The sequence below is a fragment of the Furipterus horrens genome, unplaced genomic scaffold, assembly GCF_987537825.1.
Source record: "Furipterus horrens unplaced genomic scaffold, mFurHor1.1.pri manual_scaffold_6, whole genome shotgun sequence".
Taxonomy (NCBI): Eukaryota; Metazoa; Chordata; class Mammalia; order Chiroptera; family Furipteridae; genus Furipterus; species Furipterus horrens.
This window is the reverse complement of record NW_028327176.1, coordinates 188,898,937-188,926,159: the sequence shown is the minus strand read 5'-3', so window position 1 is coordinate 188,926,159 and position 27,223 is coordinate 188,898,937. Positions and strand designations below refer to the sequence as shown.

General features: G+C 50.3%; 1 protein-coding gene across 1 annotated transcript in view; it reads right to left on the bottom strand.

The window, feature by feature from the left end:
- Positions 1-21,028, bottom strand: part of IGF2R (insulin like growth factor 2 receptor) — a 94,598-nt gene extending 73,570 nt beyond the window's left edge. Inside the window, exons 1-2 of the mRNA XM_090280052.1 lie at positions 20,686-21,028; positions 2,565-2,704 (exon numbers count right to left, since the gene is read on the bottom strand). Of these exons, the coding sequence (XP_090136178.1) occupies positions 2,565-2,704; positions 20,686-20,834 (289 nt within the window). The 5' untranslated portion in view covers positions 20,835-21,028. The remainder of the gene's footprint in view (positions 1-2,564; positions 2,705-20,685) is intronic.
- Between the last annotated feature and the right edge of the window lie 6,195 nt (positions 21,029-27,223).

Sequence of the window (27,223 nt, the reverse complement as noted above, 5' to 3'; positions counted from 1 at the left end):
CCCTAAAAGGCTGTGGACAGCCATCCTCCTACAGCACTATGTGAATGTTCCCGCTTCTAGGCTCCTTGCCAACACTGGATGATGCCAGCATTTAAACTTCTGCCAGTCTGACTGAGGAAGAATGAGATTTCATTATTGCCTTGATTCGCATTTACCCCAGCTTGCTAACAAAGTAGCACTGACCGTCAGAATTTCCTCTCTGTGAATTGCCTGTTCTAGACTTTGCCATTTTTATCCCATGCTGTTTGTCTTATCTTTTATTAAGAGAAGATTTTACCTACCCCAGAGTACACTTCTATTTTCCTAGGTTTTTTCCTAATGTCCTATTGTCTTTTTACTTGTGATTTTAACAGATGCGTCATTTCTGTTACATGATATGAAGAAGAGGGCTGATGCTATTTGCTAACAGGTAAATACCTAAATTACACCCAAATTTTTGATTGTATATTAAGTATATAATATTTGGATCTGTTGCCAGACTAGTTCTCCGTTTCTCTGATCAACTGGGAGCTCCAGTATTCATGGCTGTTCTCAAAATTCACATTTTCCCCTTCTAGCAAGTTCATAAGAAGGAATGTCTCAGTTCAGCTTTCCCGTCATGGTTCAATTTATCTCTACAACTGTCTGGCGTGTCTCTGTGACACTCAGACAACACAGCCGGAACAAGCGAAGAGACCCCAGAGTTGGCCTGTCGGCATTCACATTCACAATCACACAACCTCTGGCAAGGGTGTATCTATTTTGTGCTTTAGTATCTTCATTTCTAAAACGAGGGAAATGAAATTACCTACTTCAAAAAGTTGCTGAATGAAAGAAATGAGATTATTTTACTTAAAAATATAACGCCTCACCCAGAAGTAGTACATGAGAAATTTAATTATTTAGTTGCAACAAATGTAGTTAGTCTACTGTATGTCACAAATTAGCAAGATGAGATCTAACTCAAAATCACCTCTACCCACGTCAGTGTCACCCTGATGCGCCCCTCCCAGCCTGCTTGCCTAGCTGAGGACAGGGCAGGAAGGGCCAGTGGTGGAAGCTCACTGCCTCTAGCCGACCGTCTCTGCCTTCAGGAGTTTGAAGGTCTGGGAAATGCATGTCATGTGTGTCTGGGAGTACAATGAGACGGGAAACTGCTGGTTTATATCATCGTCAACCTGTAACTTAGCTTTTAATTCATCTAGTTACCTTCAGCCTCTCTCCTTTAACCAAGCTCTACTAGTCCATAGGGCCCAGCTTTCTAAAATCGCATTTTATCAGATTACCTCCCCCATGACCATCCCAGAGAATCTAAATTAAATCCACTGCTCCTGCCAGGCTTTGGTCACACTCTCAAATGGCATCCAACCACGCCAGCCTCACAGATCATCCTCCCGTGACTGAGCTGCATCTGGTGCCCATCTAGGTTACGTTATACTGTACTAGACAACCACAAGCTAGAAGACATACTTTCATTAGCCAAAACTACTACATTGCTTGCTAAAAAACTTTCCTAAACTGTGTTAGGACTTTCTTTGCAAAATGACAGGCACAGTGACCACAGGACACTGCCCCTCCCAACACCACAAACCCACCTAGTGTGAGGATACTGACCACCACACCACACCACCCCCAGTCCCACGCTGTCTCCGCGTCATGACCACGCCCATCAGGCTGTCCTGGTGGATGTCCACGCCGCCAAGTCCAAGGACGACGACACCAGTGCCTTTCTGTCTGCCCTGCGTATCTACATTTAGGCACCCGCCACTTTCCTACTCCACAAAAGGAGGGCGTACAGGGAGATAAAATCAGCCCCTCGGCAAGAAGGCTTCCCGCTTTTTTCTAGGCCTGCCCATCTTTAGGGCTATTTAGTTTTTAACGTACGCCTAAAACCGATGACCACCGCTGACCCCATGCGATACAGACTGCCTGAGAATCAAGGGCCCACAGAGGAAAGCAAAATATTAGCAGGGGGAAAGGGCTGCACCCCAGAGGAAATGGGGGGAAGGAGGGAAAAAAGCAAAGACAGGGTTTAAGAAAAGCACGAGAAAGAGCCATACAGGAAACCTCCTTCTAGGTCAATAAATACAAATGTGCATAATTCTTCCTAACAACTGACCACAGAGTATCCACGAGGCCAGCGAGTTTCCACCTTTTCCATCTCAGAGCGCACATAAATTGATTACTAAAACTCTGAGGCACACCAAAAAATATTATTTTTTGTCACTCTGACAAAAAATAGGTATAACATTAACTCATACCGACAGTGTTGGCTGTTGTCATCTTTTTTATCTGACAGTCTAAGGGAAAAGAGGTCAGTGCCCCTGGTAAACAGTCAGGTGTTGCTTGTTTTACAATTGCTTGTGGCACACCCGCCGGTTGAAAATCGCTGCCCTAGATGGAAGTAACCTAATTTGATCTCACAGTGAAATTTAAATCGTTACCACTTTTAACTGTAACACATAAAGCATACATTTTGTGTTCTGAGCGTACATAATTGTGTAGATAGATAGCGACATATACAGGGCCGTTTTTGCCAAGTTGGGAACACGCACACCCAGCCATTTAAAGACCGAGTTACTCACCCACGGAACGGTAGCTGTCTGTCTTCAGGTCGTGCACACAAACGGCACTCGAAGGCCCACACTGGGGGATGCTCACATTTCCACAGACACTGAGGGTGTAAAGCATGCGGTTTTTGGTATCAACAGCTTCCCATGTGTAACTAAAAAGGAAAAAAAAAACAATTTGTCACTGTCGGTGATCTGCCAATAATTAAACTTCTCTCTAGTTTTACATTCAAGCCACATTTGCTTAAGACTACCACAGCTTCCATAAGCCAAAAATACTAGTCTGCTACTGAAGCTGACTAGAAGCCAGGGCAGAAACCACTCAATGCCACCTTGCCCTCATCCAGCCCACCCCGAAGCAGCCACCTCAAGCCTCAGTGATCATCAAAATTCTTAAAATTCTACCATTCCCTTAAGAATACCAACTCAGATAAGTAACTGTTCAAAAATCATGTTGATATAAGACAGTAACCGTTCCAATCACACTGGAATGCTGAAAAGCCAAAGAGTGTTTTTCACTTTATTTTATTTACAAACTAGTTGTGGCATGAAAGACAGTCCTCCTTCTGGTTTTACTTCTCTCAGCCGCAGCCCAGGTCAGAACTAACAGGATGAAGCCGTGCCATGAGTCAGCTATCCAAGTCAAGATCAACTGTGACAAGCATCTGACAAGCGTTTTACGTGCATCAAAACTCACTGTTGTTCAAACCACTGGCAAAGTAGCTACCGAGTACAGTAACTGTTAATGAATCAATCTACATACTTGGAACAAAAGAGCGGCTTGTTGGAGAAACTGTGTTAAACAAACTGGGGAAAGGGAGGTAAATTAACTGAATTGCGTAGGCTCAGCCCACCCAGGAGCTGTGCGGGGGGGGGGGGGGGGGGGGCCGGGGGCCACCCGTCAGGTGTGTCAAATGTTTCCGAGCCCCCGCAGCGCACCTGGAGGGGTAAGGAGCAGGCCGCTCTCCAGAGCTGCCCCTCCCCCAGGCACTGGGGCAAGGACTGCGCAGAAAACCAGGCAACACTCCCTCTGGCCTAGAACTCTCCCCAGAGTCGCCCGTGCAGCAATGGGGCAACCCCCCAGCGGGGCTGGTGGCAGGCAAGGCACCAGGCATTCTCCAGAAGGTAAGGGGGTGGGTCACGGCCACCCGCCGGGAAGCCACAGGACACAAGCACACGGAAGCACGCAGGCAGGGGGGCAGACCGCCCCTGAACAGCCGGAACCCTGAAAAACAGGCTGGTGTGCCTGTTAAGTGCCCGCCGTGGGGGGACGCCAGCTGCAGGGCAGGTGCCACTGAGCTCCCCTCCAGCACCAGGAGCACCTCAGAGCTAGCGCCTCCGGTCGGGGGGTCAGACGCCCAGGAAAGCAGCCCAAGTATTACCGGCAGGGGAAAGCCATGGACAAAGGCCTCTTTTCCTGAGACCCTCGCTAACCCTTTCCATTGCTTCACAAACGTTCTTAAGTCCTTACTGCAGAGGCCCCGAGTACTGCAGTGATCAAAAAAGACCAAAAACAAAAATAAAAATAAAAACGTCGCTGCCCTCCTGGTGTCTATTCCAGGGAGGACAGAGTAAACAAGAAAACAGATTCACAGGATAATTCCACCCACTAGGACGGGCTGCCGGAACAAAACAAAACAGCCTCACGGAGAAATGACCGAGCGGCGACTTCAGACAGAAGTCTTCGGAGAGGATATTTACTCTGAGGCTTGAATGACAAAAAGGAGCAGCCCAGGGGGGAGATGGGGTGGGAAGAACATTGCGGCGGAGACCTGGCCATTGCAAGGCCCCCTGAGCAGAAAAGCGCTCCGCGGGGCAACGGCAAACAAAGGAGGGCCAAGCGGCCGCGGCCAGGGGACGGGTGCGTGGGGGCAACGGCCGCCTGGCCGCGCGGGGCTTGCCGATGAAGGGACGCAGCTCCGAGTCAGTCCTTGAAGCAAAGGAAGGGCCCTCAAAGGGGAGGCACTGTGGATCCTTCCTTAAATTTTGGGGCCAACATTTTTATCTGCAGAGTATGAGGATAACCTGTCCATTAATTACGGTTCATTGCGGAAACTGCCGACTTCCTACTCGGTTGCCACGACGGAGTTCTTCCAGGACCCCAGACCTCACGTGGAAGACCTGAGCAGCGGCCTCATTAACGTGTCCCACAGTCTTAAGTGTACAAGAGAAATACATAAAGGTATCATTTTAGAATGAGTTGACTGGTAGGCATCAACTGGAAAGAAATCCACACAGGACATAAAATGCTATGCTTTTCTTCAAAAACAGAGACCCACTGCCGTTTTTGTAGAGGTGATATTTAAATAAGGTAGATGTAAAGAGTGTGTGTTTGGGGAGCAGAAAGACAAAAATGGGGGGGTACTGTCCTGCTTCTCTGGAAATCAGGGTCCCTAGAAAGAAAAAGTGTTTGCTCCATTCACGTACATTTCCTTTGTCCGTGTGTGTTTCATATTTTCTTTGTTGAGATTTATCAAAATGGCAAGTGGGACGGGAGCAGGCAGGGAGGGCCCTTTGTACGTATTAGAGTACTGGCTTTTCTCAGGGGGTGCACTTAGCCACATGCCACACGGCGGCCCCTCCAGTCTGGCATCTTCAGTGCCACTCCCCCACCCAACCCGTGGCACTTGGGTGAGGTCCTGAGTCACGTCCCTCAGAAAGGAAGGGAGGGCCATGGCATGTCTCTAAACTCCCCTCCCAAGCATCTGCAGGCCATCAATACTTGAAACATTCTGAGCCCAGTGGACTTGGGTCTGTTTTAAAACAAAAAGCACGCCTAGCGCCTTGTATCACTGGGAGCTCAGGACTAATCATTTGGTTGAGATAATTTATCTGAAAACTCATGAAACATTTTCCAAAAACTGTTGTGTATGCTGGCATGCACACTAGTTAAGATTAAATTATTATCTAGATATGCTTCTGCTGATAGTAAATATTTCTCAAAGACTATTTCATAATAAACTTGGAAGTCACCTAAATATCTGATAGCACTGTTTAAGAAAATTACGTGTTTGGAACTAGATGATTCTAGACTCCTTGCCAGATTAAAGACCACGCTGCCAGAATGTCCTGGGCTGAAATCATTCTTTAAATGTAGGCTAACATTTAAAAGCATCATGATCATATTATAGAACCAGAAAATGGTTTCAGAAACAATAAAAGTATTACAGACTAAATAAACCTTAATGATATCTTTAAGGAATAATAAACTTTTGTCCAAAAGCTCGGCCCCTAGAAAATTCTCTACCTGAAGTGAACACGGAAATCCACAACTGGGAAACCCAACAGTAAGACTGAATGGTCAAGAGGGATCATTCAGCTGAGATTCACAGAAAGCTCTAAGCTTTTTGGGCTTACACAAGACAAGAAAAAAAAAACAGGCAGGAAAAAAAAAAAATGAGACCAACATATTAGATCAAAGAGAAAACTAAGCTGTAATATTAAATTTTAAATTTTTGGCAAGAAACAAACCTCTGGAAGAAAATATTTGCAAGCTGTGTGGAAATGTAGTCGTTACTCAAACACACACACACACAATCCTCTGGACCACGTCGGCTCGCCCCCAGAACCCAACCCGCAGCTCTGACACCCACCCTGCCAGCCTCTCCCATCACTCAAGGCCAGATCTCCTCAGGGACCCCACTGCACTGCATGGCTACTCAGGACAGAAAGCGCCCCCCACCCCCAAGAAGAGTGCTGGGCCGGCACATAATGATGGCTGACGTGAAGAGAAAACCTGGCCACTGGACTAGGAAAGCCCCACAGCACATCCTAAGGTGCTCACCTCTGAGCAAAGCCACCAAGCACTTGGCGCCATTACTCAACTCTTGAGTCCCTCTGCTTTGGAGTCAAGAGACCAGAGCTCAGAAGGATCAAGCCGCTTGCTGGACATCACACAGCTGGGAAATGACAAGGCCAGGAACTGGCCCGGGTCTGTGAGAGCCCCAGGGCAAATGCTTAACCGCAACGGTAAACTCTGTCACTTACTTTCAATGCTTAAAAGCTTAACTTCTCAGAAAATATTTAGTTTCAATTACAACACTGAACCTGGCAAGATATCCCACAGAACTCTCGAGTTTCCATCTTGCGGCAATAGATGGCCCTGAAACGGCAGCGTCGGCATCGCACAGGTTCCCGGAGTGAGTGCGTCCACCTGAGGATGGCCCCTGAGCCCCGCTGGAGGACCCAGGCTGTGCCGTGTCACACTGATCCCCAGGTGATACTCTTCCCAGCCCAAGTTCTTCCCCAAGCTTCACACCCCTGCTGCTGTTCATGCCTCCCCACCCCATCCAGTTCTGCTTTCCCTTCGGCAGTTCGAATTATCCAACACCAGCAGCCCCTTCCCGCACCCAACTGGTTTCCAAGGAAAGGCTGCTGGTTCTGCTCCCAGCCATGGGGAGGGCCCCGCTAGGAAGAAACACATCTGTATTATTCCCATCTCGGATTCACTCTCCTTAACATGACTACTTAGCACACAGAGAACTGCCCATCACGAACCCAAGAGTCCGGCAGAAAGTATCAGTAGCTCAGAAAGCAGCCCACAACCAAACCATCAGATCCGGGGGGCTCACACCATGCGCACCCAAGGCAAATCACTCTAAGAGATCTCTGATTTTTAAGTGACCTGTGTGGCTGAAATACGCCCTAGACACGGACAATTAATTCCACCACATATGCAGAGCACACAGGCCAAGTCCCTCGCTTGAGAAACGCTGGAGACTGTCGGCCCCCGCCTGGAATCCCACGGCCTCTGCGGAAACCATAGGGGACTACTGCGCTCAGGCCACGTCTGTTCAGTGCACAGAGGGTCCATTTTAACCTCATTTGGTTTAAATTTCATAATATCCTGAAAGGTGTTGGCAGATTACCAGTTAGAAGGAAGCACACAAGTGGCACACTGTCAACCAACCCCAAGACAGGAAGGCGTTCCGGCTTTCCCAGCACTGCCCCAGCAAACGCCACATTTAGAACCCACCCCGGTGGGGACTAAGCCAGCCTTGGGGCAGCGTGGAAGCAGCAATCCCAGCGGGCCCACACACCGCCCAGTGTTCGGAAAGCAAGCCAAGAGAAAGGCAGAGCCCTCTCTACTGGATGAGGTGTAAATGTCTGCCCCAAAGAAAGAAAAGTCAAGAGCAAAAGCCAGAGAGGTACAACTGGACAGTATTTTTTAAGCACGTGACACTGGTGCCTTCCTGTGGCGCCCCTCGGGTTTTCGTGTATGTCATCACTGAGGACCTGCAAGACAGTGAAACCTTGTAAAATACAACTTGGGGTTCTTTCATTTTAAAATCAGCTAGCATCTAAAATAAAGTATATAAAATTCAATTACAAAATGTATGGTACGCCCAACCCCTTAAAGAAAAAAATCTTGGAAACCTGGATTCCTTCCCGGCCGCACGAGCTCTCGCTCTGCCCTGGCGTCTCGGGGGGCCACAGAGCCGTGCAGTTTTGAAATACGTCTTAGTGCCAGATTCCCGGGGAGTCTCAGGGTTCACAGTAATGGTCACGTAGCTGTTAGACATCTTATTACTGCCCTACAATTATCGGTATATAAAGCAAGACAGAGGTATGATGGAATCAGGAATAAAATTAATAAGCATGCGTAAATCTGTATTTGGTTTCCTTAAAAAAAACAGACACACACACACTCGGAACATAGCGTGGTCACTGGCAAGAGGACTGTTTTTCCAAATCTAGAGCAAGCAGCAAATCTAAAATTTGGGGGACAAGGGGAATGCAAAGTCTTTCCAATCTGAACATCAAAAAACCTTCCTGCTTTGGCCCACCTCCAAGCCCTCAAACAGAACACTCAGGAAGTCGTCTGGCTCACTACTGTCCCTTATCGTGATCAGAGAGTTTGTCAGCTCATACATCCAGCCCAATACCCTTCAAAAACCTTAGCCTTTTCAACTACGGAGGAGAGGAAAAGCGGGGAGGAGCAGGAGAAAAGGGGGGGAGGGGCAGGAGAAGGGGGGGAGGGACAGGAGAAGGGGGAGAGGGACAGGAGAAAAGGAGGGCAGTTTCCAGAATGGACATGGGCAGCAGATCACCGCTGCCATCAACAACTTTAAGTGCCCAGCACTGAGAGAGAAAAATCTGATTTGGCGTTCTAACGCACACCCTGGTCCGAAGGCCGGGGACACACACATTTTGACACAGCGTGGTCCAAGCTTATACAGGAAGCACTTCACTTCCTATTCTAACAAACCCACAAAGCTGTGGACATGCGGCCTGCAAGAAAGAAAAAAAGGGAAAGAGAAAAAAGGGCGAGAAGTGCCAGAGCCTTTGTCTTTCCCGGGTGGTTCCACAGGGTCTGAGAGCAGGAAGCAGCTCAGCTGGACTGGGATCTGGCGGAAGCAAGGCTCTGGCTAGGTTGGCCCCAGAACTGGGGCCCCAGGGGGTGGGCCCCGGGGACCAGCCCCACGAGTGACTAACGGAGTCATGTGAAACAGGGAGGTGAGCGTCACTCAGAAGAGGGCATGGCAAGAGAGGGACGAGTCCACAGAGCCGCCCGGACTCCTGCCCCACCCAGACCAGCTGTGTGAGTCACGCTTCATTTCCCTGAGCCCCAGCGTCCTACAGAACTGAGCCACCCCAAAAAGTCACTCTTTTGAGAGACTGTGATCAGTGGTCTTATCTGGATCAACAGAAGGGTTCCGACTATGAAATACTGGGTTTACAGAAACGATAGACTTGTTGTGGGGCCTCCTAAAGGACTGTCACATGACACCAGCAAGGTATGGGAACAAAAGGGAGGAGGACAGGACCTTGTCTTGGGCCATCTCCACAGAGCTGATGGAGTTCAAGGCAGAGACATGGGAAGACGTAAGGCTCAGGACACACACCCCCCAGCAGCCTCGGAGGTTCGGGACAGAGAGACACATATGCACACCAGCAACTTTGGGGGTTCAGGGCAGACACACACACACACACACACACACACACACACACAGACACATATGCACACCAGCAACTTTGGGGGTTCAGGGCAGACACACACACACACACACACACACACTTGGGGGTTCAGGGCAGACACACACACACACACACACACACACACACACACACACACACACACACACACACACACACACACACACACACACACACACACACACAGCAGCCTCCTGGGATCACTCAGGACGGGACAGCTACTTGAGAACAACCCTGAGCCTATAGCAGCCACCACCAGGACAAAGACCTGCTAGCTAAATCTAAAACTCCTGGCAGAGGGGGGGGGGGAACGGACTGAACACACCCTTCCTAATGAGCCCTCACTCCAAGGCAAGGTGCGAGGTCCTTAGTAAATCAGCAAGTGACCCTCCACAACAAGGACGGGGTGCCCTCCTGCCTTTCTACAGTACCAAGACACAGACCAGGACGTGGACCCTAAACCTGCTCTGTGAGGATTTTTTAAAAATCAGCATAATTAGCTGGATGTTCTCAGACTTGTCCCTCATCTGCATAAGGAAGGGTTGGATTATAGGCTAACCCCCCTTAATTACACAGATGTCTGAATCCAACTGCCTTGAGAGCCAGCCCAGCCCACCATGGAAAATTCAAGTCTTAATGCTCAGTCCAGAGCCAGGCGTCACCAATGTCCCAGAAACCCCTCCCAGACGCAGTGTCCTTCCTTCAGAGCTTGACCTACAAAGGAAGGAAGGTCTGCCTGCCTAATTCTGGGCAGTCAGCTCAGCCGCTTATTCCATGACACTAATAGGGCCACTCCTGGAAGAGCTAGCTCCTCGCTAGGACAAGGAGACCAGTGAAACGTCTCTGCTTTGCAGATGCTGGGGTCAAGGGTCAGACGGGCCCCTGGGGTTCATTCAGCAACACCTAATACCCAGCTGAGGAAAGAAACACACACACACACACACACACACACACAGACACACACTCCTGGGGTCCTGAGTCAGGCATCCCCGTATGCTTTCATTTAAAAAGAAAAGCATTATCTCGCCTAATCCTTAAAAAGAATTTAAGAAAAAAAAGAGGAACAGTCGTGGCCCCGCACACTCATGCAATGATCTGCAATCACTGTTGCTCACCAACTTAAATATAACTTGTAGAGAAAAAGCAGCCCATTACTAAATGGCAGTTACTAAATGGCTACCCTTCCTGGAGATCCAGCACTGCTAGCTCACTGAGGAAATGGAACTTGAAGCTTCCACGTTTCCAGCACATCTACAGCTGCCTTCCCTCCTGTCGCCGTGCCCCCGGGGACAGCATCCCCACAGGCTGTCTCTGGTCTCTCTGCCCCTCCCCTGTCACTCCTCCCGGAGCCCCGCTTTCCTCTCTGGACCAGAGCACTTCCCCCGCCCCCCCCCCCGGCCTGGGGCAGCAACCACCCACCTCTCTGATCCCTTTTACAGCAAACTCCTGGGTACAGGGGTCTAGACCCACTGTCTCCACGTCCCGTCTGCTCGTCCTCCCTCGAATCCAACCCAGCTGTCTGCCAAATCTCCACCAAAAGCTGGGTGCTCATCACAGAGACCTTCCCCCACGAGCCCACCGGTCAGTCCTGGGCCTTTGTGTTCCTGGATGCTCAGTGTGAAACTCCTGACCGCTTTCTTCCTCTGGGACATCGCTCTCTCCCCTTTCTCCCTGGCAGCCCCTCGTCAGCCTCCTCCGCTGGTCCCCCAGGCCTGGCCTCCATCACCCCCTCAGAGCGCTTGCCCAGGGGTTTGTGGCCACACCGTGGGCACTGCCACACGGCCGTCCCCAGCCCACAGCACTGCCTGCCCAGCCGACACCCCCACCTGGCTGTTGGGGACGCATCTCAAAGGCAACATGGCCGAGCTAAACTCCTTCTCCCCACCTCCACGTGCTATCACCCCAGCCCTTCCCATCCCTGAAAACTGCAACTCCATTCTCCCCAGTGCACCACGCAAGTCTCTTCTCTCCTCACGCCCCAGGAACGACCATCGGCAAAGCGTGCGAGCCTCGCTCACCATCAAAACATCCAGACCCTGACCACCTCCCCCGCCCCCAGCCCACCGGGACTTCCTCCTGGTCTGTCAGAAACCCCCCCTGCCCCGTCTGGCCCGACCTCCAGGCCCTCAGGACCAGCCCGCTCCTCCGTGGCCTGCCCCCCGGTCTGTCCCTTCTCTCCTTCTCTCGGTCCCACCAGCCGCTCCAGCCACTGTGGCCCCTCTGCCCCTTCCCAAGCGTGCCCGTGATGCACCCTGCCAGAGGGCCCCCACCCTCCGGTTAGATGCGGAGTTCCTGCCCTCACGTCCTGCATGGTCTCTGCTGAAACATCGCCTTCCAGAAGGACCTGGGGATGGTGCACCCCCCAAAAAGCAGCGCCACAGCCTCAGCCTGCCGCCCAACCAAAGCCATTAAACTGAGGCCGTTAACTCGGCTGCCTCCTCTAAGGGGCAGCCCTAAAAAGACAGAAGAGAGTGCCTGCTGGTTCCTCACCCTGTTGGTGGTAACACTTCCACAGCAGATGGCAGGGGGCGGAGCCCCAGAGGGGACAAGGGTGACTCGGAGCCACCACGGTGTCACTTCTAGGAACCCTGTTTCAGCACCTCCATGCCGGTGGTTTGGGTTTCTGTTCACAAGCCACGGGTGAGAAGCGGGGACTGCTGGGCGAGTTCTTGTTGTTTTCAGTACAAAACAGTGTTTTTAGAACGTCTAACTGGTTTTAGAGGAGAGATAACCTACAGACGGCAACAAATCAGTTTGATACACAATCAAAATCCTGGGGCCCCAGGGGCCCTGCGAGCCGTCCACGTGCCCGCCTCGCACAGGGAGAGCACAGGGCTCTGCCTGCAAGGCAGCTCCCACTGGCCCCCAAATTCCCTGAACTGCCCCTGCTCCCTCCGTGTGCTGGAACAAAAGGGAGGGGGAGACTCACAATCAATACTTCCTCCAACTCTCCTGGCCCCGATGAACACATGACAGGACAGGACGTGTAGGAATCCGCTTCCCAGCCTGGGGGGCTGTGCCCTCACCCCCCACCCCCACTCCCACTCACTGAAGGCCACCCGCTGCCCCGGGGGATCTGAAAGCACAAAAGGAGAAGGAAAATCCCACCAAAAGTTACTAGATGATGTGAAGGGGGCCTGGGATTTCCCCCGGAGTGGAGGATTCGGAGGACACACATGTGCGTGCACACGCGCGCGCACACACACACACACACACACACGCACGCCTCCAGCCTGAGCTGCAGCGGGCTTCTGCTGGGCAGCACAGAGGATTCATGAAGCGCTGCCTCAGTCACCCCACCCGGTGGGGCTGCACTCTCTGTCCCTGTCCCCACCTGGTGAGGACTGGGAAGGGGGGGGCGGGAGCCCCTTTTGACCACTGGGGCCCCAGCAGAGGTTGGCTGGGACTTCTTGACTCCGAGAAAGAGCTGCAGCAGCCACAACAGGAAGGGGGACGAAGCCAAGAAAACTGCAGGAAAGGGCCCCAGGCCGCCCGCCATATGGCACCTGGCACCGGCCCAAACCCCACACCTCCTAACCTCCTATCCTCAAGCTCCTCCTTGTTTGAGGGAATTTGAGTTGGGCTTTCTGCTACTCGCAACTGCAGGAATCCTGAAGGATACATACCTCGAAACCACAGAACTTTGGATGCAAAATGAACCCTGCGAATCATACAGTCCAGTGGTTTTAAAACTTTTTTCAATGATGGAAACGTTGCTTTCTCCAAAGGATTCTTACGTGGAGTGCCAATGCATAAAACAGATAAGAAACGCTCTCTGGTTGAGGCAGAGGCCCCAAGGCACTAATGGGGATGCAGGAGTACAGAGTAACAAGCTAAAAATCCCTCTGATCTAACACAGCAGCCCCAACTTATAGAGAAAAAGGAGTCACGGCCACCCTCGTCATTTATGAACACTGACACTGGGCCAGCCGCCTAAAAGCACTGTCTCTCCTACCGACTCTGGCAAGGGGACTGGACAGAGGAGGAAACTGAGACCTCGGAGGATCACAGATTGCCCCCAAACTGGTGAAGGGAAGAACCCGCATCCAAAACAAGGACAGCAACTTCCCAAGTCAGGGCCCCCCTCCGGAGGAGGGAACGGGGACCCGAGGCAGAGCAGGGCCCTGCACAGCCAACTCCTAGGCCAGCTCCCCGCTCCAGCTGCAGCAAACGCCCCGCGCCCTGCCAAACGCCATCGAAGGGGGGGGGGGGGGGGCGAGCAGCTGTCTCCTGGCAGGAACAGGCTGGGGGTCACGGTGGGGAGGGCAGAGAAGTACCTAAGACTCGAAAGCCTGCCACAGAGGCACGCCCGGCCCACCCCACTCCCCCCCAACCCCGGCCTCCCCAAAAACCACGTTGAGCGCCAAGCTCCCTCAACGGCTCCCATCTGACTCCACGCAGCTGCTGCAGAACAGGCAGCGCATGTGCAGGAGGAGCACAGCGGGCAGCCCCAGTGGCCATGGGGCGCCAGCACCCCGAAACAAGATCACGGACGCCATCACAGAAACTGGGCCCGAGGGACGAGGACGAAGACAGCATCCGGAGCAGAGCTTCAACAGCATCTCCGCGGGGCGTCCACGAAGGCAGACGAGCACTGGGGGACCGTTGAAACCTTGAACACCTTGTTGAAATAAAAAGTGAAAACATAACAGAAAGGCTGAGCTGACGAACAGAACTGCTAAGCTGGGAGGAAGGACAGCCGACGTCTCTCTGGAGCCCTGTCCAAAGTGGTAGCCAGATACCAAGCAGGCAACACAAATCCAGCAGGACAAAGCATAAGTTACAAGGGCCTGAACAGCACAGTAAATGAAACGGGAAACTCTGACCCAAAGAGAGAACTTTTTTCCAAACACATAGAACACTCTCAACTTGACTAGGTGCTAGGCCACAGGGGAAATGTCAATAAATTCTGCCCCAAGTACAGACCGCGATGGGGGAAAATTCCATTTACCTGGGGGAAAACAGTCTAAAAAATTAGTGAGCCCAAGAAGTTGAAATAGAACTTCTGGGTCCAAGAAGAAATTATTTATAATTGAAGGATTAAAAACTGAGATCAAAATCTTTGAGTGGGGTATGGTCCTCAGGACAAAGAAACAATTTTAAATTCATCTCAACCCAGAAAAAGAAACATGAAATAGAAGTCAGTAACAGAAAGCAGAAATTAAGAAAACCAAAAATAAATGGTAAGACAGACGGTGAACTAAACAAAACACTATTCTTTTGTAAAGATTAAAAAAGGTAAATGAATGTTTAGTGAATGTGATTAAGGAGAAAAAAATGCATAAAGAAAGATCAGGAATTTTTTAAATTGACCTGCAGATATGAAAAGTATTTTCAAAAATACTTTTTGTGTGTGCCTGCTACACACATATTTACATGTGAATGCATAATTAAAATTACACATTTTCTAGGAAAACACAGACCACAAAAACTGGCTCAAGAAAAAGTGGGAAATCTGAATGGCTAAAGCAGATAAAACTGAAACTAGAATCCAAAGTCCTCCACCCCTGCCCTCTGCTTCCACAAAGGCACCCGTTTTACTGGTGAGCGCTCCCAAAACCTCAGGAAGAGAAAATGTCGATCCTATACTAAAACTGCTCCACGGCATATAAAATACTAAACTCTACCCAGCTCTTTCCACAGAGCAAACGTATGCTTAATCCTAAAGTCAGCCAAGAACAGCACAGCAAAGAAAATGACGGCCCGGTCACACTGAAAAACAGCTGTGCGCATCCTACATAAAATATTAGTAAATAGACCTAGACGTAGTCGTGAAAAAAATTTCACTCCTTCCTCACGTCATACAGAAAAATTAATTTAAAAAATTGATCACAGGGCTCGACATGAAGTTAAAACAATAAAACGTCTAAAAACAATCACAGGGGAAAAATCTATGCGACCTTAAGGGCTTCTCAACGGGAGGTAATTTTGTCCCCCACGCCAGGAGTCATTTGAAACCGTGAAGACAGTTCTGTTTGTTGCGACTGGGGTTGGGGGGGGGGGGTGCCCCTGGCACCTGGAGGGCAGAAGACAGGGGTGCTGCTTAACATCTCAGGAAGGCCTCCACAGCAAAGAATTATCTCGTCCAAGTATCCACGGGGCTGAGGCTGAGAAACCCTGGGGTGGGCAGACATTCCTTGGGCTTCAAAAAGCACAAACCCTTTTTTTTTTTTTTTTAAATCAATTATATATGTTTCTTGAAAAATATATTGAGAAAATAAAAAACAGCAAGCCAAAGACTGGAAAAAAAATATTCTTTACATACACTTAAGAAAGAACTTGTACCCGGAATACATAAAAAATTCTTAAAACTAAGATGACCCCCCCCCCAAAAAAAATTTAGGGGATGAGGAGCAAAGCATTGTTTTTTAACACACACCACAAAAGACACCCAGACAGTCAATAGCTCATGAAAGATGTTGGGCATCATGAGCCATCACAGTAAATACAAGAAAAAAAATACTCAGTATCATGAGTCAGCAGGGATATGAGAATGAAAACCACACAGAGATACTACTGCAAACCCCTAACAATGGCTAAAATTACAAAGACTGATAGCATCAAGTGCTGGCAGGTGTGCAGCAAATAGAACCCTCACAGGCGGCTGGTGGGAGTGCAAAATGGAACCCCACTTCTGAAAAGTTTACAGCTCCCATAAAGTTAAACACTCTCTTTCCCCCACGCCCAACCAAAAAAAGGAATGCACATGTCCACACAAAATCCTCTACAGTTATTCTTAAAACAGATTTATTCATAATAGCCAAAAGCTAACAACATGTAGACTACTCCTGAACCAAAAACAAAATCAAACCTAAGATGACAGTATTTAAAATTAATAAAAATGAGGGAGGAGGGTGTTCATGCAGCTGCTTCCCTGGCAAGAGCAGTGAAGGCCAAGGGCAACACAGCCTTTTGGGATCCCAGTGTGACATTCCGTTTGAGGTGTGCCCATTCCAGCTCTCGCCCCTCCCAGTTTTCCCCTCTGCTTAAGAAATGCGTAAGAACAACCTGGAGAATAAATGAATCTTGTGTCCCCTTGCCAGGATTTAAGGTGAGGAGACACTCCTAGCATAAATTCGGGCCTCGGTCCCTCACTGGTCACGAGTCAGCTACGAGGAAAACACAAAGGGGCCATGAGAACCCCCAATCTCAGCTCCATCCCCCTCCTCACACGCCATCCAGGACCTGCGGGGGCATCACCGAGAAGTCTTCATTCCCAGGACAATAAAAAGGAAGAAAAGCACAGTACCTACAAAGGACTAAGCTACTTTCTAAAGCTGCCAGTCCCAGTTCTGGGACCCTGTTGAATTCTCTCTGCCCAGCACAATTCAGTTCTATATGCCAAAATCAAAATAGAGATGAGAGTGTCAGAATTATTTTTCTCAACTCCAGCTTTTAAAAATTCCCCTATGAAACACTGATAAAAGATGTAAACCCCAATCAGGAATTCATTGCCTGGGAACTTGTCAGGAGGCCGTTCTAAGAATTAATGCATGCAGTCTAACGTACCCATAATTAACAATCTTGGACTTCTACACACTTATTGTTGCAGGAAATGTACACACACACACACACACACACATGGACGTGGGCCAAGTTTAACATGTGGCCCAAATTAAGCATATAAGCATTGTTCCTTCGGAAAAAAAATTGCAGGGAGAAAAAAAAAATCTAGAGACAGCAACTAAACCAACCTCAACTCCCAGCTGGCTTCATTACCCTCTTGTCCTCCATGTAATAAAAAGTTCCAGGATTTATACCCAAACAATTTGGGAGGGGGGGTGCTTGCTCTGAATAAATTGTAAAGTACTGAACTACTTAAATCAGCCAGCCCAATGCATTATTTTATAACTAGAACAAACTGTTAAGCCCTCACTCATTAAGGACGTTAGCATCTAAATAAAGGGTGGAAGCTCACCTTTTCTATGCGTAAGACAGTGTTTTAGAAAGTGCGAGTCACAAAGCAGTGAGAAAAGTGACCTGCAGCGGGCTGAACGCACTGTGGTCACTCCTGGGGACTTCGCCTGGCCTGGCCTCTGCCCCTGCCGCTCTCCTCTCTCTCTCTCTCTCTCTCTCTCTCTCTCTCTCTCTCCCTGGCCCAGTGGCGCTCACACATTCCTCACCAGCACAACACTGCTTCGGCCTCACGACCTCTGTGACATGCTAGGGCCACGACCAGTCACGCTGGCCTCAGGAAACCAGTTCCTTCCACTAGCAAACCACCTCCAAAGGGAGAGCTCAGTGGGTAAGAATCACCCACTTCTTCCACTGCACAGCACCCACCTGGCACCGCAACCCTCGTGATGCCTGGAAAACGTGACTGAGTTGCTCGCAAGAACAAGCGCTTTACATAAGTGCCACGTAGAGCCAGATGCACTTTGGGAAACCTGCCTGGGCGGCCCTGCCTTTCCGTGCACAGCGGGCAGCGGCCTGTTCTCTCTGTGGGCACGAAATGTAGTTCAAGCTGCTGCTGCGCAGTCCCCCCCCCAACACCCGGCTGTGCCACGCACCCCCCACCCGCCCCCCCTCCCCGCCCAACACCCTTACCCAGGGCGTGGTCGGGCCCTGCCTGCCCCGAAGCTTTGCCCCCATCCGAGGACTCCCCTCCTGCTGGTCCTAAGGGACTGCAGAGGAGAAGTCCCTCTGGGGTCCGAGAGGAAAGGCTGTGTCCCAGAACTGAAGCTCTGCATTTCAGAAGCGTTGAGAATTTACTGTTAGGACTGCACTGCAAACCTGTGGCGTGGACGGCAGGGTTCTGGGGGCTGCCCCGGGCCCCGCACCACAGCGAATGAGCCAGGTTCGATGGAGAATGAGCGACGGGCAAGCGTCTGCGCACCCCCTGTGTCGGCAGGGGCTGCCCCCGCAGATAACGCGGCGCAAACAAATGGTAACACTTGCGAGGTTGACCTTTCGTACTCCTTGTGGAGAGCGGGTGAGCTGTTTACATTTCAGCCAAATGGACGCCCAGGAATGGACTGAGGGGGCAGCTTAACACGTCCTGCTTTGGTGATATTTCATAGAACTTTTCATACCTGATTTTTTTTTTTTTTTAATGGTAACAAATGATCAGCTCACATTCCCGTTCTTCAAATGTGTGCTAGAGTGAAGGAACTTTTTAATCAGTGTTATCTCAACAAATACACAGATTTTTGACACACACAGACACCCCACCCCGCCCCCCCAAAAAGAAAACATCTTAACGGGTATTTAGGCCAAGGTATCCATTTAAAACAGGAACAAATAGGAAGAACTTCTCTTGGCAGGTACTGGGTTGAAAGAAGAGATTCACGTGACTCTGGAAAAGTCTCAATGTGAAGCCACAGAGCAGTAACACACGAGGGGGAAAAAACGTGTGCAGGCCCTCCAAACTGATAGGGAGATTTGATGTCCTAAGAACAAGCAAACACACCAGTGTTATAAAGATATCCCCAAGCTGCAGAGGGCCCCTTTATCATACTATGCAGATCACCCCTCAGAGCGCTCTAGCACGTGCTCCGTGGTGCCTACCTAGGACAATAGGGAAACATATCTAAAGACACAAAGGCCATTTTCTAACTCCCCCTGAGTCCGTGTTCCACCTGGAGATGAGGTCGCTGATTGTAGCAGGTTCAGGATGCTGTGATGGCTGAACTAAAACAAAAAGAAGCCCCCCACCCCACCCCCCACACTGACCACACAGTATGGGTCTGTCCTGGAGGTCAACTTTAACCTTAACTATTAACAAATAAATTCCAATTTGCTAACAAGAGCAAGGCTTGGTCCTCGCCAGCCCAACTGGGTTAATTTCTTAACATAAGGTTGGTCACAGCAGCCATTGTTCCAAAACTTCTTACAGGGTCAGACGCTGCTGCCCCACCTCATATAAACAAACTGCAGTCCTCAGTAACGATGCATCTTGGGGCAGCTAACCGGCCTACAAACCAACGTGCCAACCCCCCCTCCCGCAGCCCTCCCCCCTACCAAGAAGGGAAAAGAAAGAGCATGGGTCTTTACAAAGAGTTTCTCCTGTGAGCTCATCCTCACTCTCTTTAGGATAGTAATTTCTTCGAGTTCTGAACAAGGGGGAGGGTGCTAATAAAAACATCGCTGACACAAGGGAAAAATAAGGACCCCATTAAGCCCACCATAAACTCAAAGTTCAGCTCAAAGTGGGCGCAATTTCACTTTATTCTGAGAAGTAACTTGCTAGTGCCAAGGGGGACTGTTCACCAGCCTTGCTGAACTTTTCATCCTGCTTCCTTTATACTAAAGTTTTTTTTTAAAAAAAAGAAAAAAGGTTTGATTTTCCATCATCCTCAACAGTCCAGCGGTTGGTGAGAAAATTCTCGGCACAGGCCATTCCCCAGCTCCGGGACTCCTCGCCTTCGCGGAAAACTAAAAGCCCTCGATGGGACCAGCGACTATACAATCATGGTTCCCAGAGCAAAAGTCTCCACTAGAATAATCCACACGAGACAATGACATCATGTGAGCGACTAGACAGGAAGTTAGGCTCAGAGAAGCAAAGGGTGAAGTCTTGAAAGCCAATACAGGATGACCACCCCCCAATTCCTCCATCAAAAAAAAAAAAAAAAAAATCACTTTCAGTGGAAATGCTACTTAAAAGAAAAAAATAGCAAACCCACATGGAAGAACTCAATCGCTATATGATATGAAACCCCAACTCGAAGGCCATGTGTGCGGGGGAGCCTTTCCGCACTCTGGAACTTGGAGGAAACGTGGAGTGGGAACAAAGCAAAGCTGTAGTTCCTGCGTCCTCCAACTTTCGCAGGCGCTCCGCGGCAAGAGGGCAGGCGCTGGGCGTGAGGGTGCCCGCAGTGTGTCACCCGGACGGGTCGCGCGGCAGCCGCCGCTAGGACACAAAGCAACCCCGGACTTAGTGACAGCCACAAGTGGCCAGACGGCGGGCCCCAGGCCAGTGCCAGGACGCCGCGCGCCCAGCGCGCCCCGCGCGCCCCGCACTCCCGGAGCCCCTGCCCCAGCGCGCGCGCGCGCACGCGCGCCCCCCCTTCGGTGTCTCTCCCTTCACCACCATGCGGGCAACTTTCCCTCCCGGGCCAGAGGGGAACCCAAGCCTGGACTAGAAGCGACTCCGGGACCCCAGTCCCTTCCCCGGGGCACCCCCGCCCCCCCCCCCACCCAGCCCCGCTGTGAGCCGGGGACACCGCGAGCGAAGCCTGCGCCCGGGCGGGCCACCCACCTGCACAGCTCGGGAAACTCCGCGCCCTGGGCCCTCGCGGCCCCCGGGGCCCAAACGAGCAGCAGCAGGGGCAGCAAAAACAGGGAGCGCGGCGAGCGGCCGGCGGGCACGGGCCCCAGGTGGGCGCTCCGGCCGGCGACGGCCCCCATGGCACCGGGCCCCGGCTGCGCGGCGGACGCGGGACTAGCGGCGCGCGGCTGCCAGGGGCCGCGCCCGGGACATGATTGCGCCGCCAGGGTGGAGGCGGAGCGGAGCGCGAGAGGAGCGGGAGCGGTGTGAGAGCCCGAGGGGCGCGCAGCTCGGCTGGGCTCGGCGGCGGCTGCAGCGGCGGCCCCGGAACCGCGTCACGTGACGGCCGCCCGGCACCGCCCCCTCCCCCGCCCCGCTCACGTGACTCCCTTGTTCAGGTGATTTCCCCGCCCTCCCGCCCGGCTCCGCCCCGGTCACATGGACGCCCCACGCGCGGGGTGGGCAGTGGCGCGGCTGGGTACGCTGGCGCAGGTGCGGGCGGCTGCCTCAGTTGTCTGAGTTGTCGCATGGGCGCTTCCCAAGTTGGAATAAGCATTTCCCTACCTCGGCAGACGAAGGGGACTTCGGAGTCCTCAAACGCCCAACGGTCAAGGGCATCGCCCAGCTGCGTTGCCTCGGATCCTGACCCGGGGAGCGCGGAGCACTGCGCGGGGCTTCCCGACCTCTGCCCGGCAGCGCCGCTGACAACCTTCTACAGGACTGTTATTCCCTGCGTGACTGCTTCCTACTAGGGAGAAGGAGGCACAAGCACTATAGGGCCGTGAAATATACAAGAGGCAAAAGGGCAACTATCAAGCGAGTGCCACGCAACAAAGCTTTATTAATTCCTCTATTCAAGTATTGGGTTGGCCAAAAAGTCTGTTCAGTTTTTTCTGTAAAGTAAGACACAGTTTTCATTTTCACCAATAACCTGATTGGTTTGGATGTGTTGAGTATGTCGGCTCTCTCCTCCACCAGCTTCTAGTGGGTAGGGGCCAGGGGGGCTGCTAAGCACATTCCAATGCATGAGACGGCCTCACAGCCAAGAATTATTTGGCCAAAATGTCAATAGTACCAAGAAACTTCGCAGACCACTTCTGACACGTTCGATCAGTCACAGCCCCTTCTCCATACACTGCACAAATCTTTCTGCATTTCAGTTGCATTTTTACCTTTCTTGAAATAATAAAACATCATATGCCAAAAATATTACATATTTTCTTCCATCTTCAATATTAAAATGGCTGCACAAAAAATTCAACAATTTTGATGATTTTGGAAATGCACGCTGATATGACAGCTGTCACAATACACTCTAACGAAACTGTTTCAAATGAAGTCAAAACAACTAAGCATTACTAGAGCCATCCTGTGGGGGAAAAAACCTAAACGAACTTTTTGGCCAACCCAGTATTTCGTGAACCCGTACCATGCGAATGTCTCTGAGCCAGGCACAGTGAACGTAAAAAGACCTGCACTCAATTAACCTTCTCTTACAGCGAATAAAATGTACAGAATAATCACGGTGTTAACAGCGTATCTTTTTTTCATGCCTGCCCCCTGCCAGACAGTGCTAGCATGTAACAAGCTTGAATCCAGAAATCTATGAAGTGGGAACCTTGTTACAGATGAGGAACAGAACATCAAGTAACTTCGCCAAAGGCACTTGGAGATGTGGCGAAGCTGGGACTCAGACTCATACAAGTGATCATGATTCAATCATAGTGAACGTTTATTGAGCAGATGACTATGCGCCATCTCACATACTGGCGCTTTTATTTAGCTCATTTAGTCCTAAGGCAATCCTGTAAGAGAGGTGTCTTTATTTCACCATTTATAAATAAGGAAACAAAGGCACAAAGAGATTCAGTGACTTCTAGGTCACAAAGCCAGGAAGTGAAAAAGCCAGGGTTGGAGCCCGAGCCAGACAGTCCCGGAGCCTACGGCTCAGCCACTGTGCCGTGCCGCCCAAGAGCAATGCCATCCAAGGAACGGAGGTGTTGTAGCGGCTCAAAGGCCGCGCTCAGATGTCCAACTGGAGCCGTCGAGAAAGGATTTTTTTCAGGTAGAAAATTTTCCTTCTACTCTTCTGTTCTTTGGCTGGTCTAATTAAATTGACATAAAACAGATCAAGGAGAGAAAAACAAATTTAATTTCATCCATAGCGGAGCCCAATAAAATATGAGACTCGAAGGTCAGGCAAGTGAGGCTTATATGCCATCCTGAGCTAAGAAAAGGGATGGGGTCTGGGGCCTTAAACGGGAGGAGGGTAACCCACAAGACCCTAAGAAGGTAGGAGTTTGATAAGTAGATATTTGCCCTGAGCTGCAGTTAAGTCTTTCAGATTAGAAAGTTATCTCTGGTAACAGTCCTTTTTCTAAGTCAGGCCCCCTGTCTAAATTCTTTTACACAGTTGTGTGAGAGAGAGAAAGGTTTTTCTTGAGTCCACTGGGTCTTGACAGCCTTCAGCTCAAAATAACACATGGGCCAAAGTAGCATATTCTGCTCCCCTTCAGGTTCATTGTTTCAATTCCAATGTTATAATTGATGCAGGAAAAGATCTACAGTGAATTCTCAAACCACCAGGTGGAAAATTATTGTGAACTGGAATAGTTACTTTGTCTCAGGGTATTTTTTCCTAATAAAGAGAAAATACACGTATGTCTTTAGAGTGGGCAGGTGTGGTAGAACCCCCTTAATCAAGTGATTTAAATTGCTATCACCAATGTTTGTAAAAAAAATAATAAATTAACTTTCTGCTTCCTAGACTGATGCAATGAGTAAAGCTACTACAGGATAACAGTTAAAAGGGAGTATAATCATGACTCAGAACGCAGGTGTGAAATGAACATACGTCAAAGGTATTATTTAACTCATTAATTAATGTAAGAACCAGTAACATGTTACAACTGGTTCGAAGCAGACTCTAAAGAGAATCCAACACACGCTTCAGGACGCTGAAGTTCAACTGCCTAACAGAAGTCTGGTCAACATCCATGGGTCAAAAATCAACTGTATGTCTAATGGACACCATTTGCATTTCTAAAGAGAAGAAGAATTAGATACTACCATCAGTCATCTAAAAACTACAGAGTTGTAAAACAGCTGAAGGCCAGTGGAAGGCACAAACCTACATAACATTGGATAACCCAGAGGGTGTGCTAGATAATACCCAGCTTTCCACTGAAGTTACCCAGTAATATATTTGGTCCGTTTCAAAGTCTTTCACAATTTTGCCTACAGTACAAAATATCGCTTACATGGTGTTCTTGCCAACATATCTGCATCTAACCAGAGGGAAGCAATCACATCCAGATTGTAGAATGTCCTATAAGAAAACTGAACTGGACAATTCAAAAATCTCGACGCTCTGAAAGACACCCCCACCGAGGAAAAGCAGGAGTGCTTGCCTAGGACAGGGTAGCAAACAACAGGCGGAGGGCCAACCCTGTCCAGGCTGCTGTTTTGTTCGTAAAGTGTCACTGGAATACAGCCACACCCATCTGTATATGCCTTGTCTTTGTGGCTGCTTTTGTCCACGCTGGCTGATCTGAGTTCCAGCAGAGCCTGGAAAGCATGAAATATTTCAACATCTGGGCCTCTGCAGAAAAAGCTTGTAACCTCTTCTCTAGAGCAGTGGTTTGCAAAGCATGGTCCTGGGACCAGCGGCTCTGGCAACACCTGCAGCTTGTTAGGAATGCCAGCTCATGTGCTCCACTGTGACCTAGTGTCTCAGAGTCTCCAGGAGATTCTCACACACGTCAAGGTCTGAGAAACACGGTCCTGAATTAAAGGAGAATAAGGCCAGACAACAAAATGCAATGCATGACCCTTACCCGGAGCCTGGACGCCCTCTTCCACCCCCAGAAAAAAAACATAAAAGGGATAAGGGACACTTGGGGATAATTGGAAAAACTTGGACAAAAACTGTACGTGAGAAACTCTAAAGTTAAATGGTATAGCGAAGAACTCTCCCGTATTTTATTTAAATTTTGCAGCAAACCTTCAAGGAAACAGACTCAGAGATATTAGCCCAAGTCGCCATGTTATGGCTTAACAGGGACCATAGGCCATTTTAATATAAGTTTGGAACAATTGTTTTGGCGTCATTTCCTACAGGATCTTAAATGCTCACTTAAGGAATTTAGATTTCCTTGGATAGCCAGTGCGGAACAAAAACAGCTGACAAAATAATACTTATTAAAGACTCACTGTGTGTCCCAGACCTCTCTGCACTATATCTCTTACTCACCATCGCACACCTAGGAGGTAGGTACTTTTACTATCCTCATTTAAAATATGAGAAATTCACCCCAATAAATTCCATAAAAAGGAAAAAAAGATGGGAAGTTCGGGCATAAAGAAATTAGATACCTTGCCATGGTCATGCGATTAATAAAAGACAGAATTTTGATATGAACTATATGATCTGGTACCAAAGCCCATAATTTTAACTCATCCACTTCCTCTTCATTGAGAGGCTTGGAGCCTGAGAGGGGGGTGGCCCCAGTGATGCAGCTGGCTGCAGGTGAGACCAGAAGCTGCTCAATAAGAGTATCAGAATTAAGGTGGCAGAAGAGACAGCAGAAAGCCATTTGTCCTTCCCCAAGAACTGGTTAGCACTTGACCGAGAGCAGCATTCAGGTCTTGTGACTCCTGGGGCACCTGTGCACCTTGTGACCGACCAGAGCAGTGGCCTTGGGAATAGAGGGAGACGGGGAGAGGCATGAGCAGGTGTGGTTGGCCGCCTTCCTGCGGACTTCCCTTCCCTGCTGGCTCGAGATGTGCCACCCTTGCATTTCAGCCATTCTTACACCCAGAGGAAGGGCGGATGGCCCAATCCTGACCTTGGAAATGGATGGGCAGTCTCCTGGGACCCTCTGCAAAATGCTTTCCTCTCTAATGAAAAGCAATGCAGAGAGTGACACCCCCCCCCCACACACACACACACTGTCTGCATAGGGTGCTGGTAGCTGCTAAAGCCCTTGTCGCTCGGAGGGAAGATGTGGCCAACTCTGTGCCAGAAAGATGGAGGCCGTCAGGACCTTCGGTGACATTGGCCACCACTTCCCCAAAAACCCGAGAACTGGCCGGTCATGCCTGATGGTTGGCTTTGTGGCACAATAAACAAATGTGCTTCAGCCGTGTGTGTTATTAATCATTTACTGTATTTCCTCTCAGCTCCAAATGTGCCCTTGCATACATGCCCTGAGACAGACAAAGAAGTCTTTTAGGTGGTTCTCCTTTAACGTGAGCGTGGTGTTAAGCTTTCTGAGTGGAACACACTCTGGAGGGACCTCGGGGTGGGGACGAGGGGCATAGCGGAGAGGTTCTGCTGCTGCGTCCAGCGTGGCCACATTCCTGGCTGCTAGTCACGTGTCCCCACCTACATGCCAGAGGGTGACCTATTGCAGCTGCACACCAGCCCCACCTGGCCGCACCAGGGGACCTCTCTGCTCTTCGATGAGCTGAATCGCACCTTCTTCAATGAGATCTGAACCGCTTCCTAGCTCACCTTTCCTGGGGTGCTCCCCCTCGGCCCGAGGGTACCACACAGAGTTTCCTCACGGTTAACCATTCGGCAGCCCCCGTTTCTCTGACTCCTGACTGGCGCCACACTGCTACAGCATGGTTAGGGGGCTTTTGTGTCACTTGCAGCCAAGAGGACACCCACTGACCCAATGCGACACTCAGCACCCGGTAGGACAGAGGCCTCCCTGATAAAGTCTCTCGATGGGAACAGTGGTGCTGCCAGGAACAGGAAGGGGGAACAGAAGGAGAGAAGTGAATTGGAGGAGAACGTTGCTAAGTGTCTTCTGTGCCATAGCAAGTCAGAGGAGGGGTGCCCGGCAGGCGACTGGCAGTACAACACTGAACACAGGCAAGAAATGAGCATGGGAGGAACTTCAAGGGAGACACTGGCAAGGACAGGAGAGCTGGTGACAGGAGGGACAACTGGACGTCAGCAAAGTGAGCGAAATCGCTCACGGAGAGAACAAAAGATAAAAGAGATTCTCGGTGCATTAGTAACCTATCAGACATAATAAATTATCCTCAAATTTAGGGACTTAAAGTAACAATCATCATTTATTAACTCTCACAAGTTTCTGTGGGTCAGCACCGCAGACGGGGCCCAGGAGGGATGGCTCCTTTCTGCTCCATGACAGGTGACCCTCAGCGGGAGGATTCAAGAATCCGGGGCTGGGGTCATCTGAGTGCTCATTCCAGTCACCCCCACGTCTGACGGCTGGTGCTGGCTGGCCACTGAGACCTTCGCAGGAATGCCTGTGTGTGTGGCCTCGACATGTGGCCTGAGCTTCTTCAGACGTGGTGGCCGGACTCCAAGACAAGCAGAGAAAGAGAGACGAGGAGAGAGATGGACTCCGCTTGGAAGTCACATGACACAGGCTTTGGTGTCACCCTCAAGGTAGCCACCGGCCCCTGCCAGACTCAAGGGGAGGAGCCCTTGGCCCCAGCTCTCAGCAGGAGGGTGCCAGTCACATCGTAAGAAGAGAATGTGGAATGGGAA